Source organism: Phoca vitulina, unplaced genomic scaffold (genome assembly GCF_004348235.1).
Source record: "Phoca vitulina isolate PV1807 unplaced genomic scaffold, GSC_HSeal_1.0 scaffold53, whole genome shotgun sequence".
NCBI lineage: Eukaryota > Metazoa > Chordata > Mammalia > Carnivora > Phocidae > Phoca > Phoca vitulina.
The window spans coordinates 9,711,211-9,733,645 of NW_022589756.1; the positions used below are offsets into that span (position 1 = coordinate 9,711,211).

At 40.7% G+C, this 22,435-nt stretch overlaps 1 protein-coding gene across 3 annotated transcripts in view; it reads left to right on the forward strand.

Annotated features, from left to right (window-relative positions):
- MSRA (methionine sulfoxide reductase A) overlaps nt 1-22,435 on the forward strand; it is a 427,462-nt gene that overhangs the window by 163,073 nt on the left and 241,954 nt on the right. For all 3 annotated transcript variants that reach the window (XM_032389234.1, XM_032389236.1, XM_032389235.1), the window contains exon 2: nt 6,156-6,224. In XM_032389234.1, the coding sequence (XP_032245125.1) occupies nt 6,156-6,224 (69 nt within the window). The remainder of the gene's footprint in view (nt 1-6,155; nt 6,225-22,435) is intronic.

Here is a 22,435-nt window from a genome sequence, read left to right on the forward strand (position 1 = left end):
GGTTGACTTTCACCTTAAAACACCACAGCCAAAAATTATAGCAAATTATGTAAAGGACCACAGTGTATAGGAACAATATAGACCCACAGTGCCTCTGGGCATAGGTGACTAGAAGCATCATTACCTCTCTTTTCCTAGTGCACCTGTCCCATATTTCAGGGACTGGGTGACAGGTACATCCTCAGGACTCTGACTCCTCTTTCTTTACAAATCCATGCTCACAGTCATCAAATCATCCTGAAAATGCTATAGAGGGCATCTTGGCAGGACCAGGGCCCAGAATGCTTGGTCAGTATGATCCAGGGCCCCTCTGCTGGAGACAGGAGAGGCTGGTCCAAAGCTAGGGCTTGGGGGCCAAATATGAACCCTGCTTAGTTCCAGTCTGACTTGTACCTTGAGACCCCAGGAATTTGCGGCCTGGAGAAAGAGCCATGGGGGCGCCTGGGTGGCTCAGTTGGTTAAGCGACTGCCTTCGGCTCAGGTCATGATCCTGGAGTCCCAGGATCGAGTCCCACATCGGGCTCCCTGCTCAGCAGGGAGTCTGCTTCTCCCTCTGACCCTCCCCCTCTCATGTGCTCTCTCTCTCTCTCAAATAAATAAATTAAAAAAAAAAAAAAGAGCCATGGAAAAACAGACAATGAGAGGGAATGTGAGACCATATTTTGTTTTGGGGCTTGACAGATTTTTGACAGATTTTTTTACCATATGAATGAAATAAAGGTACTTTTACTCCAGCCCCAGACTGAAGGTAATCACCACCAGTAAGGTTTGTAGCAGCATGAATAATTGATAATAACACTTGAGAAGTATGGGTTGAGTTTTTGCAGGGTTAAAAGCGTGACTGGGAGGAGCTTGCACTGTTAACTCACCCGTAGCTCTGAGGCTTTAGTCTGACACAAGGCTGTTCCAGTCCTGGGATGGTTCTGGGTCTAGTAGCTGAGCAAGATTCCCAGGTTAGCAACAACACAGTTCCTGGAGTCTCGAATTTGGTAGTGTTGGCATAGTCACCTAGACTGGAGGAGATTGGCCCTACCGGAGAATAGTGAGAGTTTGCGGGCCCACCCTCCAGCCCCTCATTTCCCTGCCATTTACCTGTCTCATCATCCCTCTCTCCCCTCACCCAGAAGATATGAGTTTTAGCTCTTTCTCTGTTTGAACACAGGACATGGAGCTAATCACTGGTCGGTTTATGTCTGAATTTGTATTGTTGCAGGTATATTATTGAACAGTTTCATTGCATTATTTTCAAGGAAGAAAACAGTCATAAAGTTTGACGTGCATTAGATATTCACAATACAAAAGAAAAAAAAAAACCAGTGTCCGTATCATCTTCTAAAGCTTTTAAACATGTCCCCCGAATCCCCTTCAACATCTCTCTGATAGTTGACTTTGACCCAATCTTGCACTAATTAACCTCGCTGCTCCACAAGCACTGGGCTTTCAAGATAAATGAAAATCTATTCCTTGTCCTCATATACCCTTGACTGAGGACACGTCATGGCCATCAGCAGAGGTTGTCCTCCTGAAGCATGTGGCTTTGGAACGTGCCCCCGAGGAGTGGGGGCAGGGATAGCTCCCCGTCCAGCCAGATTGGAGGCATCCACCCTGCTGTGGCTGAGCAACAGATGTCCCTGTCAGTGACCCTCTCCCGTCTCCATTTCATGCTCTGCTGGTAATCAATAGTTAGTATCCAATCAATGAACGACTTTTCTGTTTAGTCAGTTTGATTGTTTCTGGGGTGACATGTGCCACCAATTTTGAAAAAAAAAATTATAAATGCTCATTAGGTTCCCAAATGAGCCCACCCCTCCCCCCCCAATCTTAATGACCTATCTAATGTGTTTAAAGGATCTCTGGTTCTTTGGCTCCCAAATACTTGCCTCAGCAGAGTTTCAATAGGAAAGTGCTCTCGGAAGCTAAGCCTTGGTTTCTAGGAGTAGAACTGCCATCGCTTGGTTTTTAAGAACTCACCGTTCTTGCATCATGAAATGGAAAGGAGCACTTAGATTTCCCCCTGTTTTATCCCTAAAGCTATATATAGAGTTTTGGGGGTTTTCAAAGGATCTTTTTTTTTTTAGTTGCAATTTATCATGTAGAAATGAGAAGGAAAATGGCTTCTTTTCTTGCGCATCTTTCTGTTTTATTCACTTAGACCAGGAATGACAAAACAGTTTTGCCACATATGCATGTATATCTAAATAATAAGAGATTCTGTAGGGTGCTAGGTTGAGAAAAGATTTTGTGGTCCCATTAGGGAACCAAGAAAGTATGCTGTGGTTGATTAGTGGTGTCTGCCATGAGCATGGAAGTGGAGGAGAGGTATATCATGTGTCATGTACTTGTCGTTCCTGACTCAGATCTTGTTGTGAAAAATAAAGTTCACACATAGAGGATAACTCTAGTCTAGCAGTTAAGAGGTGTTTGCTATGTCCCAGGTACTGTTTTAAGTGCTTTACATATATTAACTAATTTAATTCTTAAAGCAGCCCACAAGGTAGGTACAAATGAGGAAACTCGTACAAATGAAGAAACTGAGGCACAAAGAAGTTAAATGACTAAGCCACATTCCTATAGCTAGGAGGTGGGAGAGCTGAGGTTCAAAGTCAAGGCAGTCTTGCTCTACGGCCCATGTCCTTAGCAGCCGACACTGTGCTATCTCTTCTTGGCTAATGCTCTGTCTTTGCTGTCCAGGAGCTGACTCAGCTGCAGTTCAGAAGAAAATGCAAAATCAGGTTTATAGATCCTGTTATCCTTGGGCCTCGGGCTCTAGAATAAAAGATAAGACAGGGTCCAGGGGAACCTTAGCATTGAGGAAAGAGTGCATATGAACTTCCTCCTTCCTCTCCAGTTCAGGTAGCATTTCTAGTCTTTCCTTCCCCTCTGGCATTGCCACCTTGTCAGATGAGGGGTGAATTGGACGGGAAGAGGGGCAGGTGTTTATGGAGAGGAACAGAGAGGAGTTCCTTGGTCTCTGGGCCACCTGGCTGGGGAAACTACTTTTGAGTGGCCATTTTCAGTGATTGTTTTTGCATCAGGGACATATGTACATATAAAGAGAGAGATGTCTTTAGTGTATCAAATAATATATCTTTCATAATGGCTGAAGAGAGACTTTTTAGTACTGTTTATGTCTTCTGTCATTAATTTAACAGCTATTTATTGAACACCTATGCATTATCCCTCTTTGGGCTAGAATTAGCAAAATGGTGACCCAAAGGAGCTGCAAGCCCTGCCCTCCCTGTGCTTATAGTCTGCTTGTCCAGGTAATGACTAAGTGTAAGGTGCAGCTCTGGTGAGCACTGTAGAAGGTCATTGGTTCCAAGAAAGCAACGGTAGTAGAGGGAATGAGGGACAGAGGTGGTCAGACCACATGGGTCCTTGAAAGCCACATTAGAGTTTTGACTTTAGCCTAAGAGCAGTGGGAAGCCATAGAAGGTGGGGGAGGAAATTGGGGAGTTTGTGTCATACAATGAGTTTGTCTTTCTTTTTGAAAGGTAATTGTGACTGCACTGGGAAGAGTGAATTGGAGAGGGGACATAGATGACCTAGAGGCATTTATAGGAGTCCAGGCAAAGAAGCCACAATAGAGGCCACAATGATTTGATGGTGAAGGGAAGAAGTGGAGGATTTGGATGTCTGGAAGGTAAAACTAGCTAGATTTGGTGATAGATTAGGTGTGGGTTGTGAGGGCTCAAGAACGGGCAAGGATGCGTAGAAAGGATAGGACAACAGTCCTGTTCCCAGAGGTGGGGATGCTGGTAGAGGGCCATGTTTGGAGTGGAAGGTCATCTTTTGAGCTGTCTGAGAGGAGGTGTCAAATAGGCTACACTTTTCATGGTAAATGTGTAGTGTTTCGGCTGGGCTATAAATAAGCCTTGATGGATTGTCCTGGGAAATCAAGTACTGTGGAAAGAAATTTCTTAATCCATAATTTTGTTGATTCTGAAAAATCTGAACAAACATATTTTCATTTAGAAAATAAGAATCTAACAATGCCAAAGGAAATTAATAAAGGTAAATATCTTGCATAATCTCCCTAGTTGTTTTCATTTTTGTATGTTTCTCTCCCAGAGAAACATTTCTCTTTTCCTATAAGCATTCATATTTTAATTAGTTGTCATTATAATCTACATCCGGTGTTGTAATAGGATTGTTTCACTTACCATTATCCCAAATATTTTTTCACATTTTTATATATCTTTCAAATGCTCTATTTAAAATATGTTGTATAATAGTACATGCTTTTGATAAATCATGAATTATAATTTTCTAAGCAACATTAATACTTTTGGATATTCAATTGGTTTTAAAATTTCATTATTATAAGTAATAAATACTGTTATATGTATCACCTTTTTTTTCCCCCTCTTGAATTATTCCTTAGTTTGAATTCTATGAGTGGGATTAGTGGGTCAAAGATTGAATGGATTTACAACTCTTGATATGTGTAAAGACAAACATTTTTAGAACCACAGGCAGGGGCTGTGGGGTGCTGACTGTAGAACAGAACTGTGACCTCCACGTCAAGCCTCATCATGTTTCTTTGGATTCAGCAACCAATGGTTCTAACCATATTAATGAGTGCTTGACAAGGTCCCATGGCCACCTGGGACCTGGGCTGTTCTCTTCCTTTCCTCCAGGTTTTCTGTTCCTAGGTTAGTGCCAACATCACTGAAGAACCAGTGAGAGCCTCTGAATTGATGGTATCCTGAAGAGGGTGTCTAAACTTGACTGAGCCTCATAAGCCTTCAGGTTCTAGAAGACTTGCAGTGTGCTGGAGAGGCTGCCTGGGATTCCTGTGGGTTTGGGTGGGGTTCTTAAGACTTTCCACGACCTGGTCCGTGCCTACCAATCTGTCCTTCATGGCCACTGCTTCTCAACGTATCACCTCTGCTATGCCCAGACTAGACTCTGTTCTGGCCCCGGCTGATGCCTCGGTTGCATCAGACTTGTGGCTCTCATTCAAGTTGCTACCTCACTCTCTGCCTTTCCAAACCCTGCCTCTCCTTCAGGACTCTGTGCTGGTAGCCCTTCCTCCAGGCTCTCACTTCCCAGCTTGCTGTTCCTCTGCTGTGAACTCTTGACAGTACCTTTCATCCCCATTCCAGGACTTGGCACGTAATTGTAAGCTTTCTGGTAAAGTTTGACATTTTTACCTCTTGAAGGTAATTGTACTTTCCATGAGGGCAGGAACTGTGTCATCCTCTCACCAGCCCCCAGGCAGCCTGACTGTCGTGCTGAGGCCTTTGCCAGTGCTCCATAAATCGAATGGGACCCAGGAAATCAAAATATATGTGGTGTATGATGCAGCGTCAAGGTTTTTTAGCCATGCTTATGTATTTTCAACATAAATGCTTATATTCAAGAATTGCTAAGGATATTATTCAAGTACTCCTAGATGGATCATACTCAGCTATGCTCTATCTGACTGCAGTTTGAGGGGTTATGCGAACAAGGTAATGCTGGAAAACCATAATCTGGTCACCTTTTATTTCCAAGTCCTTAATATGTCCAGGGTGGGAAGGGTGTTGGTGGAGGGAACCAGGGTGGTTGAAGAGTAGGAAGAAACCCTGGAATATCCATCTGGTATTTAAGAAGGCAAGTGTCTGTGGTTCCTGGAAACAGTACTTGAATTGTAGTGAAATGATGTGTTCTGCTATTCTGTTTTTTGAAAAATTGGCCCCAGTGTTACCCTGCTGTCCTTGTGGCTCACCTCATCGATGGGGTCAATATTCTGATCATCAGCAGTCTTCAGAGGAAGCCTCCCCAGTTCACCCTGGAGCCCCAAGTTTCCCTTCTTCTTCAGGGGCTGGCCTGGTGCTGTGGGGCCCCTCTGGCCAGGAGTCAGGAGCTTTGGGGCTGGGCTGGCTCTGCCCCCACCAGCCGTACGGCTCTGCACAAGCTCAAGCCTTGGCACCCTCATTTGTAAAACCACGCGCTTGAACTAGACCATCTCGAGGCTCTTCAGTTACTGAGATTAAAAACAAAATAATTGAAACTCTCTTAAAAGGGTAAGCTTTGGTGCCATTTTTAACTAAAAATGAGAAATAGACTCTTTGACACATTTAATGACATGTGTTAGTATGTGTGTGGAACTTTACACTTAACTTGTATTTCTTTCTTTCCTTCTCTCCCTCTTTTTTTTTTTTTTCTAGCCAAACATCATGTCAATGGCAATAGAACAGTTGAACCTTTCCCAGAGGGAACACAGATGGCTGTATTTGGTAAGATATCAACTCTGAAAGAAAACCCAAATTGTGTGCAAAGACTAGTGCCAAATTTCTGAGTTTTAGCAAGTGTCCTCAGGGCTTCAAAATCTGGGCTCTTCTAGATATTTACAAGTCATTGGAGCCAAAAAAACCTATCGAGTTCTTAGTATTTCTGGGATCAGAAAAGCTTATTCTATAGAATTTAATATGCTTTCTTTTCTCACTTTGCAAACCAAATATCAAACTGTGTATTTGCTATTTCTTTCGTCCACACTGTGAATTAACCTGATAATTTACAGTTTGAGTTTTTCTTCCCTAGAAGGGTTCCCCCCCTCCACACTGATATGTAATTTTGTCAAAGGCTGGGGTTCAAGGAGTTTTGAGTTGTTATTCCACAAAAATCAATCTAATTGAATAATCTTTCTCTTCCATTATGAATTCAGCATATTCCTTAGAAAAAAATCAGTTAAAATGTCTTAAACAGAATAAAATTTAATCTCTGAGTATATATTTACAATATACAATTATGTGGTTGAGCAGAACTTCTCTGTTAGATTCCAAACCTTTCGGTGACAAGGTCCTTTTTAATTCATGGCTCCTGACCTCCATATTTAATGTCACCTAAACTTCCTTCAAAATGTCTCTACACCTGGCACTTTCTTTGCCTGCCTTCTACTCCTTCTCTCTCCCTTCCCCTCCTCTTTCCCTTTTCTTCCGACTTCCTCTTCCTTTTAGCCCCCCTCTCCCCCTTCCCTCTAGCAAGGCCCTGGGGCCCCCAGGGCCCATCCTTTATCAATCTCTCTGTCCTCTGGATTTTCATTTTCTCGTATCTTCTGGATCCTTCCCCTCAGCCTTTAGAAGGGTTTTATGATCTGTCCCATTCTAAAACCCTGAAATCCCCCTGACTTTATGCCATCCTCTAGCTTCCTTTCTACCCTGATCTTGATGATGGTCTCCTACAAGGGCTTTTGATGTAAAACTGCTTTAAGCATGGAGGTGTCTTTGAGATGGAAATTAGCCTCAGGATGACCCATCTCTAAATTAGCCTATTCAGGATAAAGCATTAATTTATTCATAGAGATGGAACCAGAATTAGTAATCAATGATGATTAACAGTTGCAGAGTTATGAAACAGGAAGCTAATTCTGCCTGGGTGTTTGTAAATCTTGCTCTGTATGGGCTATCACCTTTTAAAATACAGTGATCAGTGGTTAGAAATTATTATGCTCAGAAATGTAAATGGAGAATTTGATTTTTGTAGCAAAAAGCATAATGGACAATCTAAAAATGTGTGCAAAATTTTTGATTTGTTAACTCTCCTCTGAGGACTTACGTTCAATGATGCCGTTTTACTGGCATTGTGGGTTTAGGACTGTTCCCAGGGGACAGCAGATGTCACATTGGTCCTCAAAGGGTTACTTTGATGATTCTTTTTTTTTTTTTTTTGTCTTTCAGATTTTTCATCCCCAGACATGTTAGAAACTCAGTTCCCTGTCTTGTTGGGAAATATAAAATGAGACTGCCCCATCTTAGCAGGTTTCCCTCTGTTGTGCTATTGGAGGAAAGCTTCCTTCCCAAAGGACAGACTGAGCACCAGGCAGGCAGTGATGCCAGAGAATCGGAAATATCAGTGAATAAAGCTCCGTGATGAGATTATTGTTATTATTTGTCACGGTTTTGGTTTATAGTGGCTTTCCTAAAAGTCCTAACCCATGGCCTTCATCGTTTGGCTTTGGACTAGGACGTTCCTCTCTCCAAGCTTTGGTTTCGTCACCTGTAGAACCAGAGGGCTGACAGAGTGCTCTGAGACCTGTTCCCTTTGCTTCGGCATCTCATATATTCAAAACCTAACGCTCATCTGGCGGCAGGCAGTCCCCTGGAAACCCACTATGAATGGCCAAGGTGTGTGGCTTTTAAAAGAGGAGGATTGTGTACAATTTCTACAAGTGCAGAGTTACACTGATTGTAAAAATAGAATATCTTTGGACATCTAGGAATTTTTACATTATGAGAACTGCGGTTTGGCTCTTACACACGCTTAAATTAAGGCCCCTATTTGGGTTAAGTATGTGCCAGAATTTTATATTAATGTTTTAAAAACTGGTCTCATTTTATATTGTCCTCCTGGCCTGCAGTGGAGAGAGGCAGCAGATGGTTTTGGGGGTGGCCTTCTCTCATTCCAGGTTGTTTATAGCTCGACTGAAAAGGTTAAACCAAGCATATAGCGCTTGGCTCTTTGACGTATTTTGGACATCTAATCCTCCTGGCCCCTCGAGAGGCTGGTAGGAGCATGTAATCCTCTTCTCAGAGAGCTCCTGTGACTTACCCGAAGCCACTCAGCCAGTGATATGGTGGAGGGAGAATTTGAGTCCAGGTCTAACTGACCCTGAAGCCCACAGTCTTTTTATGATGTCACCTGACTTTTAGCCCTGGTTGAAGGAGCCATGGGGCAAGTCTGGTAGACGCAGAAATGCCTTTTGGCTGGATCCATGCACAAAAGCATGCTTTCCAGCCAAGTCAATTTAGCACACTGATTTGTGAATTTCTGTGTATTCCCAGAGTGCTCTGAAGGACTCTTGAGATACAGCTTTTGCTGGGAAAATACTATTGGAATGACATCTCCTACTATTTATCGTTTTTACCCATTTGATGTTAGTAGCATAAATTAATGTACAGGAGAATGTGTTACACCTGCTTGACTTTGAGTTCACCAAAGCACCAATGGCATGTTCTACTTGTCCCAACTCATTCTTCAGCCTTCTAAGTCTTAATGTCTTATGACCAAATAGTATTACCAGTTTCAATTTTATTATCTATTGGTTAGTCATTTGAATGTACTTTGCAGAATGCTGTCTACATAGGAACTTTTAAATTTAATCCACTTCTAAAGTGGTCATTGAACTGCCATTAGGCATTGACAGTGGATAATGTAAGGAAGTGGAGTGTGAGGACAGGGCACACTCCACTGTGAAAAACACATGAGTGCGTCGTTCTATCAAGTAACCAAAGAATAGGTAGGTGGTTCCTTCATTTCTGGTATATAATCTTCACAGATTATTTTTAAGCTAAGATGTTCATTTTTTCAGATTTTCTTTCGTGGCCCATTTGTTAGTCCTTGTCTTGTTTTTGTGTGGCCACAGTTCCTAAGCTTCTTTGTTGCTCTTTCTGTCCTCTGCACTTTAGGACAATGATAATGAAGGTAATAGGCTCTGCTCGCCCAGTGGGCTTCTCCTCGTCTGTGTATGATGCTCTCTTTCAAGTCAGTGGGAGCCCTTTTTCCACAAGCTGGAGGAGCAGAACCAAACATTTTGCAATTACTTAATGTCTTTGTTCCTGGTGGCTGAGAGTGCCCTATGGCTATCATCCCTTTAATCCCACAACAGCCCTGTGAAGTGGGCATTATTGTGCTCTGTTAGAGACAGAGAAACTGAGGCACCCAAAGATGAAAGAAATCTGGTCAAGTGGTGGGAATGCTTTCTCAGGCATGAGGACATCCACATTACATTTGCCAGCATGCTGTGCCTGACTTAGAAAGGTTCTCTCCAGCTCTCAGTAACTTAATGAAAATGACATCCCCTTGGCAGTGAGCCACTCCATCCACGCAGAGAGCACAGGCTCCAGCCTCTCCGTGGTGGGTTTTTTTTTTTTTTTAAAGATTTTATTTATTTATTTGACACAGAGAGAGAGACGGCGAGAGAGGGAACACAAGCAGGGGGAGTGGGAGAGGGAGAAGCAGGCTTCCCGCCGAGCAGGGAGCCCGATGCGGGGCTCGATCCCAGGACCCTGAGATCATGACCTGAGCTGAAGGCAGATGCTTAACAACTGAGTCACCCAGGCGCCCCGTGGTGGTTGTTTTTAAACCCAGAACAACTTTTTTCATCTTATTAAAAATACTCCATAGTCAAGAAGATTTCTCATTTCAAAATAAAATAAAAAGTTATTAATTGAGGAAAATACAGAGAAGTTGGGTGTTGGGAAGATTTGTGAATTTGGGAAGATTTTTAGTACAATTTTTTAAATAAATGAAATACAGTTTTTGGGATGCCTGGGTGGCTCGGTTGGTTAAGCATCTGCCCTCAGCTCAGGTCATGATCCCAGGGTCCTGGGATCGAGTCCTGCATTGGGCTCCTTGCTCAGTGGGGAGCCTGCTTCTCCCTCTGCCTGCCACTCTCCCTGCTTGTGCTCTCTCTCTGACAAATAAATAAATAAAATCTTAAAAAAAATGAAATACAGTTTTTAAAAACTTTAAAATACAGTACTTTTCCATAAAATTTATCATCCAAAGTAGGATGCTTTTGAGAGTGAAAGGGTGCTGTTAAAAATTATGTTAAAACAATGAGGTACAAACTGAAAGGATTTCAGGCAACTGGGATATAATGTTACCCTATAATAAGAGTGTATATTATAAACTATTGTGCCAAGAGTAATAAATACACATTGAGTAAAGTTGAAATTAAAAAATAATGAACATAGGGGCGCCTCGGTGGCTCAGTCAGTTAAGCGGCTGCCTTCGGCTTGGGTCATGATCCCTGGGTCCTGGGATCGAGCCCCGCATTGGGCTCCTTCCTCAGCGGGGAGTCTGCTTCTCCCTCTCCGTCTGCCTGCCACTCCCCCTGCTTATGCTCTCCCTCTATCTCTGTCAAATAAATAAATAAAATCTTTAAAAAAAGTAGTGAACATAGATATATGAAATGAAGTAAACAAATGAAAAAAATTACAATGTGGTAGACTAGACTTACATTATATATAATATAGTATCAACACCAGTAGCTCTACTAACTTCCAAGATTTTCCTCAATAAATATTGTTATATTCTTTCTGAATGACTTGAAATTAAAAGTTAAATCAAATTTATAAAACCTGGCTCATAGCTCTTTAGTAAGAGATGGATAATTGATCTGATTATGCCCTTGCAATTTTAATATCGTAGTACTGGTGTGCAGTGATAGAGGGTGAATGAGCATTCCATCACTAGAGGTATTTAAATGATAGAGTGGTCATTCCTAACCAATTGAGAAATGGACTAAATAGCCTTTAAGAGCCTTTCTTCTTAGTGAACATTCGCTTTATTTAAGAATGTTAAACCTTTTTGAAAGAATTACTTCTAACAAGAAACCCTTTGATCCTATCATTTAGAAACCCACACCAAAGCTGTTTGCTGCAAGGTAAGGTTCTGCAGCGAAGAATCTTAATGTACAGGAATTGATACCAGTGACAACAGCAGAAGGGTCTCCATGAATTCTTAGGGTGGGTTTTTAGGCTCCCAATAGCCTGACAGCAATGTCTCTGTGATCTCAAACCCTTGCGAAACATGTTTTCTTTGTTAGGTTCTCTTAAGACTTCTCAAATGAGAGGGAGCAAAAGACAATCCAAGACATCACGAAAATGTGCCGATGACCTTGTTACAAATCTCTGTTTATAGCTGGGGTGCCAAGAATTCACCAGACTGTTTCTCAAATAGGTGTGTGGAAGGGCTGATTCCAGAGCAGGGGCCCGGGGCTGGCACAGGCCCACAGATGCACCCCAGTCCAGGGGCCTCACCTTCAGCACCCCAAAGGAGAATGAGATCGGTGTCTGTAAGATGAACCAATTGTAAGACATTCCCCCCCCCCCCGACTTCAACTGGAGGTGAATTTTGAAATAGCCACAGTTATTTTGTCTGCTAGCCAAGAAAACAGCATTGAAAGCAGCAGGCAATATGTCAGACTTCAAGGGAAAATATATTGGTGTCTCATTGGCTCGAATCCAACATTATGTTGGTAAATAATCAAATCCCGGTGTGGCATATTTCTCTCTGAACCTTGACTGAAAACCATTGAAGACCATTCTGTGAGCTGTGGAGTGACAGTCACTCATTCTAGGAAAAAGGCCAGAAAGAATGACTTTGAAATGTGTTTATAATTAACTAAACAATCTAAATTCACAAGACTGTTAGAACAGCAGGCCGCTAACTGGTGCAAACTTCTTAAGTGATGAGGCACTTGGGGAAACAAAAATAGGCCTTCCTCCCACATAATCTGAAGCACCTTTGAGGGACAATAATTGGGCATTTAGGGACATATTTTAAGATATATTTTATTTTATATGTCTTTTTCATGTGCGTGATGGTCTCAATTTATATTTTCTTTTTGAGCATGGAGAGGTCAGATAATACAGGGAAGGGTGAAGAGACCTAGCTGAAAATCCCATTTGGATTGTATGGCATTGCTTAGAATGGTGCAGTCCACCGGGTCCGGTCCAGAAGAGCACAGGTGTGGAGTCTGAGAGGGTATCCTGGGGTGGGGAGGGTGGAGGGGGGGATATATTTAGAAGATGGACGCTGGAGTGTGGGTGGGGATTTCTGTGCTTAGAGAATGGAACTGAACTGATTGTAGAAAAGAGTAAGTCCAAATCCAATAATGTTTGATAATCATGTATCCACCAACCTCAACCATTTGGAATGCATGTAAGAACCAGAAAATAAGCCCTCCCCCCACCCCCACAGCTGGTGAGGTGCTCCCCTGGGGGCCACCTGGTCTCCCCAGTCAGAGCACTCTGTGGATCCAGGCCCCAGGCGATTGACTGCAACATTAGTTAGTTCCATTTAATCTATAATCTCTCCTGCATAATACCTGATGAGTCCTGTGACTCAGGGATTTTGAAGGATAACCGACTGCATTAGTGGAGAACTAATCTAATGTGGGCCCAGTACCGACCAGCTCTTGTTAAACTTTCTATTAGGCCTTTCTCATCATGTGTCTGAATGAGACTGGTTGCTTCCTTCTGAATCAATACAGAGCTCTCAAAAAGTGCCAGGATTTCTCTTTTGGCCTCAACTATTGAGTTGATCAGTTGTGGCTAATTATTTCACTGTTACCACTAGTATACAGTGACTATCCAATTGACCAACTTTTTTAAAAGTTTTGAAAATGAAGATTTATATAATTTTATTTTACAAATATGGCAGTAATTTCTTAAATCTCTACAGAGAAAAAATGCTCAATAGGATGTGCAAGAGAAACAATTATATATCTACTGCTTCTCTGTGAATTAGCTTCTTTAGAAGAGAAGTGTAGATACGGAGAATGACAAAAACTAGAGGTAATTATTGGATTTAACTCAACTAGCATTTTTAAGAAAAATACTGAACCCCATGTTGCAGATAATATAAAGCGGAATATTCTCTCTTGCTCTTACTCCTCCCAACCATTTACCTTGGGCCTTGTTATAAAATAAAATAAAGGAAAATTAAAATGGATACAAGACATGGCAAAATAGCATACATTAGAATTAGGTAAATGTTAGACCAAAGAAAAATATGAGAAATGAAATATACAAATAGTGCACATCATAATATAATTTTAAAAGTTGGCCACAAATTTGGCTCTATATTTTCTAGTGGCATTGTGAAGATCAGTTAGTCGTATGGTTGGTTTCAGTTTTTAAAACTTGATAGAATATACATAATAAAAATTGGCCATTTTAACCATTTTTAAGTGTATGGTTTAGTGGCATTAAGAATAGTTACTGTTGTGCAACCATCACCACCATCCATCTCCTGGACTTTTTCATCTTTTCCAACTGAAATTCTGTATCACTTAGGTAATAATTCTCCATTCTGCCTCCAGCCAGTCCCCAGCAATCCCTATTCTACTTTCCTTCTCTCTGAGTTTCACTACTCTAGATAACTCCAGTAAGTGGAATCATTCAATATTTATCCTTTTGTGACTAGCTTATTTCACTTGGCATAATGTCTTCAAGATTCATCCATGTTGTGACGTGTATTGGAATTTCCTTCCTTTTTTAAGTCCAGGTAATATTCCACCATTTTGTTTATCCATTCAACTGTCCATGAAGGACAGTTGGGCTGGTTCCACCTTTTGACTACTGTGAATAATACTGCTATGAGCATGGGAGTGTAAATATCTCTTCGAGACCCTACTTTTAATTCCATAAAGAATATACCTACAAGTGGAATTGCTGGATTGTATGGTAATCCAATGTTTCATTTTTTGAGGAACTGTCGTCCCATTTTCTACAATGGCTGAACCATTTTACGTTCCCATTGGCAAAGCACAAGGATTCCAGTTTCTTCACATCCCTGCCAGCACGTGTCGTTTGTTAATAGGCATCCTAATGGGTGTGATACTAAAAATCTACATGCTTGGGGGAATCTTAAAATCTCCTGATTCTAGAACCAGAAAGAAATTTCTTTCAAGGATATGTATAAGGAGGACACTGTAATGTAAGACAGTTAGCAGTACTACTGATAACCCTTAGAGTGAGCACCATGAGGCAATTCGTGAGCTATTGGTTACACTGCTCTTCTCTTTGGGCTCCTGACATCCACCAGGGAATATTTGGTCCACACACCCCCATGGGTGCCACATGGTGCTTTTCTGGTGGGCTCTGGCTTAATCCATAAATTACTTGTATTGCATCTAAAACAATCAGTGGCCTGGTTATCTTCTAAGAAATTTTCTGTCAATATTATTTCTTTCAGTGGATTTTAAAAAGTACTTACTTTTTAGTTCTTTATTGTGAAAAATTTCAGATATATTAAAAATAAACTGATGTAATGAAGCCTCCCTCACTCAGCTTAAACAGTTATCAGTTAGGGCTGATTGTGTTTCATGTGTATTCCCACTCGCGCTCTCTCCTCCATCTTAGGTTATTTTAAAGCAAATCTCACATATCATCTCATTTCCTCCATGAATATTTTGGTACGTATCTCTAAAAGAGCAATTTTCTAGGGGTACCTGGGTGACTCAGTCGGTTAAGTTCCGACTCTTGATTTTGGCTCAGTTCATGATCTCAGGGTTGTGGGATCGGGCCCCGAGTTGCGTGCTGTGCTGGGTGTGGAGCCTGCTTAAGATTCTCTCTCTCCCTCTCTCTTTGCCCCCCCCACCCCCTACTTGGGTGCTCACTCTAAATAAATAAATAAGCAGTTTTCTAGAAAACATACCATAATGCCATTATCACACCAAAAAATAGTTTTTTTTAAATATCATCAGCTATCCCAAGAGTCCATGTGTTTGAGTCAAGATCCAAATAGAGTTCATACGTTGTAATTGGTTGGTATAAATATTTAGTCTCTTTAATCTGTAAGTTCATCCCTCTTTTTTTCTTTGTAATTTATTTGTTCAAGAAATTAGATAATTTATTCTGCATTGTTTCCTTCAGTCTAGATTGAATGATCATGTTCACCATTTCTCTATACTTTCTAAAAATTGGGAGATAGAGTCCTGATCAGAATCCGTAGATGGGGTCCATAAGCCATTCAGGAGGCATTTAATAACTGGATCATTAAGTTACCAGCCCCTTGGTGATTAACATAACAATAAAAAACCCCAATAGAGAAACCTGTAAAAAAAAAAAGTTACCAGCCCTTAATGATCATTGCCAAGATCCATTATTCTGTTAGAGGCTGCAGGATGGCGCTCTTTTAATTCTAGCATTTCCTTTTATTTATGAACTAGAATATTTCTATAAAAAGAAACGTCCCTTTTATTAACTAGTTGGTTACCTTGACATCCAGTTTGATTAAGAAAGAAGCATCATTTTTTTCCCCCTTATCAGCCATTTTGCTTTGTGGGTCTGATCATGGGTTAAATGTATATTCATGAGTTAGAAGCATAGATAAATATAGTTGCTTAAGTCAAAAATGATTTAACAAGTGATGGTGACCTCTTTAATTTGACTGAATGACAATTTTCACTTGGGCATTTAACCAAATTATTGGAATTTATTACCATTTGGTTAAACACTTGAAAATACAATCATGATAGACAGATTGCCTCAACAGATTTGGGTAAAACAAAGATGCAGGCCCATAGTCAGGTGGCAGAAGGTATGTCTGTGGCAAAGCTGGATTTGGGGATCTGCCATCTTCTCTGGTGTTCTCAACCCAGGTCTTGTGACCAGGGGATGCGCTGCCATGTGGGGCTCAGTTCTGAACCTCAGCAACCCAGGATGAAAAAGCCAACTCCAGAGAGGGCCTGAGGACTGGGGGCCATCTTGCTTCCAGATGTGGAATGCTGTCAAAATATTGGGACGATGAGAATGGATAAGCAGCCAAGGAATGCTGCCCACTGTGAAGACTAACAGCTGGGCTGTCTCACCTGGAGCACTTTTTTCATGCTTTGGCTTATGTTGTGAATGCGTTTGAGGGTAGCAGGAGACATATTTATCAGAGTGCATTTTCCATACTCTGTGCCTTCCAGTTTTCATAGACAGAGCAGGTAAAACTATCTGCAGTTTCACTGCCAAGTATTTTGGGAGCTATTTACTGACTCACTTTTCTTTTTTTAATCTCATTTTATTTTTATTATTTATTATGTATTTTGTTTTTGCTAAGTTGTCTCAAATTTTCCTTTTGGAATGATGCTGTGTATAAATAAAGTAAATAAAAGTAGAATAATTCCTATGAATGAAATTTCTTAGGTCTAGTACAACATACAGGGTTTTTTTTTTTTTTTTTTTTTTTTTTAAGGCATTCAAAATCAAACAGTGCCAGATCTGTTTTTTCAGGAATAACTGGGATGTTTTCACTGAAACCCTAGGAAGTGGGATTCAGTTGAAGCAACATGTTTGATCCACACCGAGAAACAGCCATTTAGTTCTGCAGACTTTTGGCCAAAATAGTGTGAACAATGATGAAAGCCCCTGTGAACTTTCCCTGAATTCTTGTGTATAGAGTGTCAGCAAAATCCCAGGTGTCCTTATATACCAGGAGTTTTACGTAGAACACCTTTCATCTTTCTCTTATGTCATTGGTGCCCCAGGACTTAGACAAAGGATTATAGTTGATCAAGACCAATTACATTGGGACCAACGGTGGTGCTTGCCAGATGATTGTCTTTCTTTTTTAACTTCCACCATAACCATAAATCCTTCCAAGTCTTAGCTGTGATTCCAAAACTCATGCTAATATGGATAATTAATGATAGTTCATGGTAGACCTTATCATGAACAAACTCAAAAAGACATTTTACAAACATGCTTACTTTAAGATGATTGAAAACACTCTCAGATGTGGCTTTCCAGAATCAAGCCAACTTAGATCACTGCTGTTTATTTTGTGGGAAGATAAATTTTATTTTTTTAGCCACATCTCTGGACTCCTCTAACACCCCTTATTGTAGACTTTTGAATCTCAAATGTCTTTCTCTGTGATGGTCCTTTCCCAGGTTCTTAATTTCTATAACATTGTCACTTAGTTCAAGATGAGAATGTGTCCATGTGGAAGCCTGGCATCCATGTTGCTTCTAACACTCATGCATTCATTTCGTACTTGGGAGAAGTTCTTGTCACTGTCTTCCGCCAGGCTTCCTTTTCCTTGCCAGATGACCTTTGTCCAGGTGGCAGTGACATTTGCATGGAGAAGAGTGGTAGAGTTTATGTTGACCTAATATAAGGAGGAAGGTTTGGGGAGGGTCAACTGGGAAAATTCAGCAATAGGATGACACTAGGAGCTTAGAGTGAGAACTACCTGTGGATCAAGTGAGCTGTCAGGCATGCATAGGAACTGTTTCCTAGCATTCCTTTTGGCTGCATAGCTCATGATTGGCAAGTATGTCCTTTGGCCAGGCCTCACCTTAACAGCTTTGTTGCAGAAATGTGCACTAGCATGACCACGGAGATGGAGATCCCGTAGGCATGGATTCAGCATTGGCCTTGCCTTCCCACAAGTAAAAGTTAAGAGCTGGATTCCCAAGCAAATCATACGTGCTTTAATCCTGGTGCCAATATATAGGTCTTCAGTGACACATAACAAACAGTTGGGCAGGTGTACTAGCTGAATGACAAATAGTTTCCCAGGTGCTACTAATGCATTGGTAACTGGACTGACAATTTTGTCCCTGTGTTTTTTTCTTCCAAGTAGAACATTTTTATTCTTCCTAGCCATGAAGCGGCTGTGAAAATACTACCACCACCACCAACTAACTTATATATTTGGGTAGTAATTTTTATAAAGTATGCATGTATTATTTCATTTGTTCTTTGTATTTAGCTCTGAGATGAGAAAATTGAGGCCCAGAGAGATTAAGTGACTTTCCCAGGGTCAGGCTACTAGTTAATGGTAGAACTAGGTCTAGCACTCAGATCATTTATTCACGTATTCATCAAGTTGTTTATTTATTGCAGCAGGAGACAAATAGAAAAAAATACCTCCCCTTAAGGACTTATGTGCTAGGACAGAAAATAAGATAAATACGTAAAGAGTATTGTACAGAATGTCAGATTGTGGTTAAGTGCTCTTGATTCATATAAAGCAAGGGAGGAGAATAAGAAATGCCAGGTTGGGATTGGGGTGGGGGCTTGCAATTTAAAATGATGATCAAGGAAGGCATCAATGAGGTAATATTTAAGCAAAGATCTAAAAGAAGTAAAGGAGGTTGTCATACAGAGATCTGTGGAAAATCCATTCTCGGCAGAAGGAGTACAAGTGCAAAGTCCCTGAGGCAGGAGTGTGCCTGCCACGAGGCCTGTATGCTGGAGTGGAATAAACAAGGGTGTTGGGGTAGTAGTAGCTGAGGCCAGAGATTAAGAGGGAGTTAAATCATGAAGGGCCTTGTGGTAACTATGGGGACTTTGACTTTGACTTTATATGCTATGGGAAGCCTTTAGAGGATTTTGGGCAAAAAAGTGGCATAATATGACTCATTTTTTAAAGCAATCACTTCGGCTGCTATCTTGAAGATGGACTGTTTAGGATGGTGAGAAAAGAAGCAGAGATACCACTGAGGAGGCTGTTACCTCTTGGTCCAGTACTTTTGGCCAGAACACACACTGCCTTGAATCGATAATAATAATGAAAAGCTTTATACCTTTGTGTATCTTTCTCAAATGCTGTATCCTCATAGTTTTAGAATATTTTCTATCCCTGGTCATTAAGAATTTAAGTGGCCCTTTTAAATGATACATTAGCTGAGAACAGATACAAATCCTTTGTAGAGAGTACAGTTGACCCTTGAACAACATGGGTTTGAGCTGCTTGGGTCCACATATATGTGGATTTTTTTTCAATAAGTTTGTTGGAAAGTTTTTTTGAGATTTGCAAAGATTTGAAAAAACCTACAGATGAACCACGCAGCCTGGAAATATTGAAAAAATTAAGAAAAAGTATGTCATGAATGCATAAAATATATGTAGATACTAGTCTGTTTTTATCATTTACTACTCTAAAATACAGACAAGTCTATTTTAAAAAGTTAAAATGTATCAAAACTTGCACACGAAAACACTCACAGACCATATATGGTGCTATTTGCAGTTGAGAGAAATTTAAACAGATGTAAAGATGCAGTATTAAATCATAACTGCAAAAAATTGACTATAGTAATACTGTACTATTGTAATAATTTTGTAGCAACCTCCTGTTGCTAGTGTGGTAAGCTCAAGTGTTGGGAATATCCACTTAAGATGTCATGTGATGCTAATCATCTCTGTATGAATAGCTCATCTCTTTTTAAAATTGCATATTCCAGTTAAAAGTGATCTCTTATGGTTCTTGCTTTTTTTTTTTTTTTTTTTGAGAGAGAGAGTGAGTGGGCAAGGGAAGGGGCAGAGGGAGAGGGAGAGAGAATCTCAAGCGGGCTGCATGCCCAGCGTGGAGCCCTCCCCGGGGCTCCATCTCATGACCCTAAGATCATGACCTGAGCTGAAATCAAGAGTGAGACCCTTAACCAGTTGAGCCACCCAGGCGCCCGTGTTCTTGTGTATTTTTCATCGTGTTTAGTACAATACCATGAACCTTGAATAACACCATGGGACTTATACTGATGCTGGAAGTGCTCCCAAGAAGCCGAGAAAAGTCATAACATTACAAGAAAAAGTTGAATTGCTTCATATGTACTGTAGATTAAGGTCAACAGCTGTGGTTATCCACCAATTTCAAGATGAATGAATACAACGTAAGGCCAGTTGTGAAAAAAGAAAAGGAAATTCATGAAGCCATCGCTGCAGCTGTGCCAGTAGGTGCAAAAACCTTGCACTTTTTGCAAAATACCTTTTTCTGTCATATTGAAAATGCAGCTTTTATATGGGTGCAGGATTGCTATAAGAAAGGCCTACCTATAGATTCTAATATGATTCGAGAAAAAACAAAGTCATTATATGACAACTTAAAGCAAAAGGAAGGTGAAGGTTCTAAAGCTGGAGAATTTAATGCCAGCAAAGGATGGTTTGATAATTTTAGAAAGAGATTTGGCTTAAAAAATGTCAAGATAACAAGAGAAGCAGTTTCTGCTGACTAAGAGGCAGCAGACAAGTTCCCAGATGCTGTAAAAAAAATCATTGAGGAGAAGGAATATCTGTTTAAACAGGTTTTTAATGCAGACAAAGTGCCCTATCCTGGGGGAGGAAAAAGCCACAAAAGACATTTATTAGTTAGAAAAAGAAGCAAGCACCAGGATTTAAGGCAGGCAGGGGTTCTACTATTTTGTAGAAATACAGTCAGGTTTATGATTAGGACTGCCCTTATCTATAAAGCTGCTAACCTCCAAGTCTTGAAGAGAAAGGTAAACACCAGCTGCCAGTCTTTTGGTTGTGTAACAAGAAGGCCTGGGCAATGAGAACCTTTTCCTGGATTGGTCCCATTGATGCTTTGTCCCTGAAGTCAGGAAGTACTTGCCCATAAGGGACTGCCTTTTAAAGTTCTTTTGAGGGGCGCCTGGGTGGCTCAGTTGGTTGGGTGTCTGCCTTCGGCTTGGGTCATGATCCCAGGACCTTGGGATCGAGCCCCACATCAGGCTCCCTGCTCAGTGGGGTGCCTGCTTCTCCCTCTGCTGCTCCCCTTGCTTGTGCTCGCTATGTTAAATAAATAAAATCTTAAAAAAAATTAAAACAGAAGTTTTTTTTTTTTTAAAAAAAATTCTTTTGATACTGGAAATGCTCCTGGCCATGCAGAACCGCATGGGTTCAACACCAAAGGTACTGAAGTGGTCTATTTGCCCCCAAACACAGTATCTCTAATTCAGCCTCTAGATCAGGGGATCATAAGGACCTTTAAGATTGACAGTCTATGTAAAGCTTTGCCAATGCCATGGAAGAGAACCCTGATAGAACATCATCAGATTCTGGGGAGATTACATCATTGAAAATGCCATCATTGTTATAGGAAAAGCTATGAAAGCCATCAAGTCTGAAACAGTAAATTCCTGCTAGAGAAAACTGTGTCCACATGTCACAGGATTTACAACAGAGCCAATGAAGAAAATCATGGAAGAGATTGTGGATATGACAAAAAAAGGTGAGGTGTGAAGGAATTCAAGATATGGATCTTGGAGAAGTTCAAGAGCTAATAGGTATCACACTGGAGGAATTAACAAAAGATGACTTGATGGAGACATGTGCTTCAGAACCAGTGCCTGATGATAAGGAAGAAGATGTAAAAGAAGCAGAGCCAGAAAACAAACTGACATTAGACAGTCTGGCAGAAGGGTTCCAATTATTCAATGCTGTTTTTGACTTCTTTTTTTTTTTTTTCTTGTGACATGAACCCTTCCATGATATGGGCACTGAAACCAAAGCAAATGGTGGGAGAAGGCTTGGTGCTGTATAGAAACATATCCAGAGAAAAAAGAAGCAAAATGGTATTACGATGTATTTCTATAAATTTACACCAAGTATGCCTGCCTCTCCTTCCACCTCTTCTACCTCCTCCATCTCTGCCACTTGCAAGACCAACCTCTCCTCCTCTTCCTCGTCCTCCTCAGCCTACTCATTGTGAAGACAATGAGGATGAACACCTTTATGATGATCTGCTTCCACTTAATGAATAGTAAATAATCCTCATGCTGTATAGTTAATAAACTCATCTGTTGTGAGTGAATTTGTGTGAAAATCTAATAACCATAGGCAAGAACTGTATGAGAGGCTTCTGTGTCACCATCATCATCATCATCAAAACCTAAGTATTCATCATGTAGAACACTGTGTGAAAGACTTGTATGGAAATGGATAACCTATCTTTACATAGGCCTAAGGTAAGTGATATTTAATATAAAATTAATATGTTAGCTTTCTTATTGTTTCATAACTGTGCTTTCCAAGGTTACATTACCATACAGTATGCCTCTCTCTCTCATAATTGGAGAAACTGCATATCAGCCTATCATCACAGGTTGATTTTTTTTTAAAGATAACAATGTTTCCAATCCTGTATTATGAATATGACTGTAATACTGTATGCCATACAAGTTTTATAATAATTCACTGATTAGTGTGAAGGCTAGGCTACCATG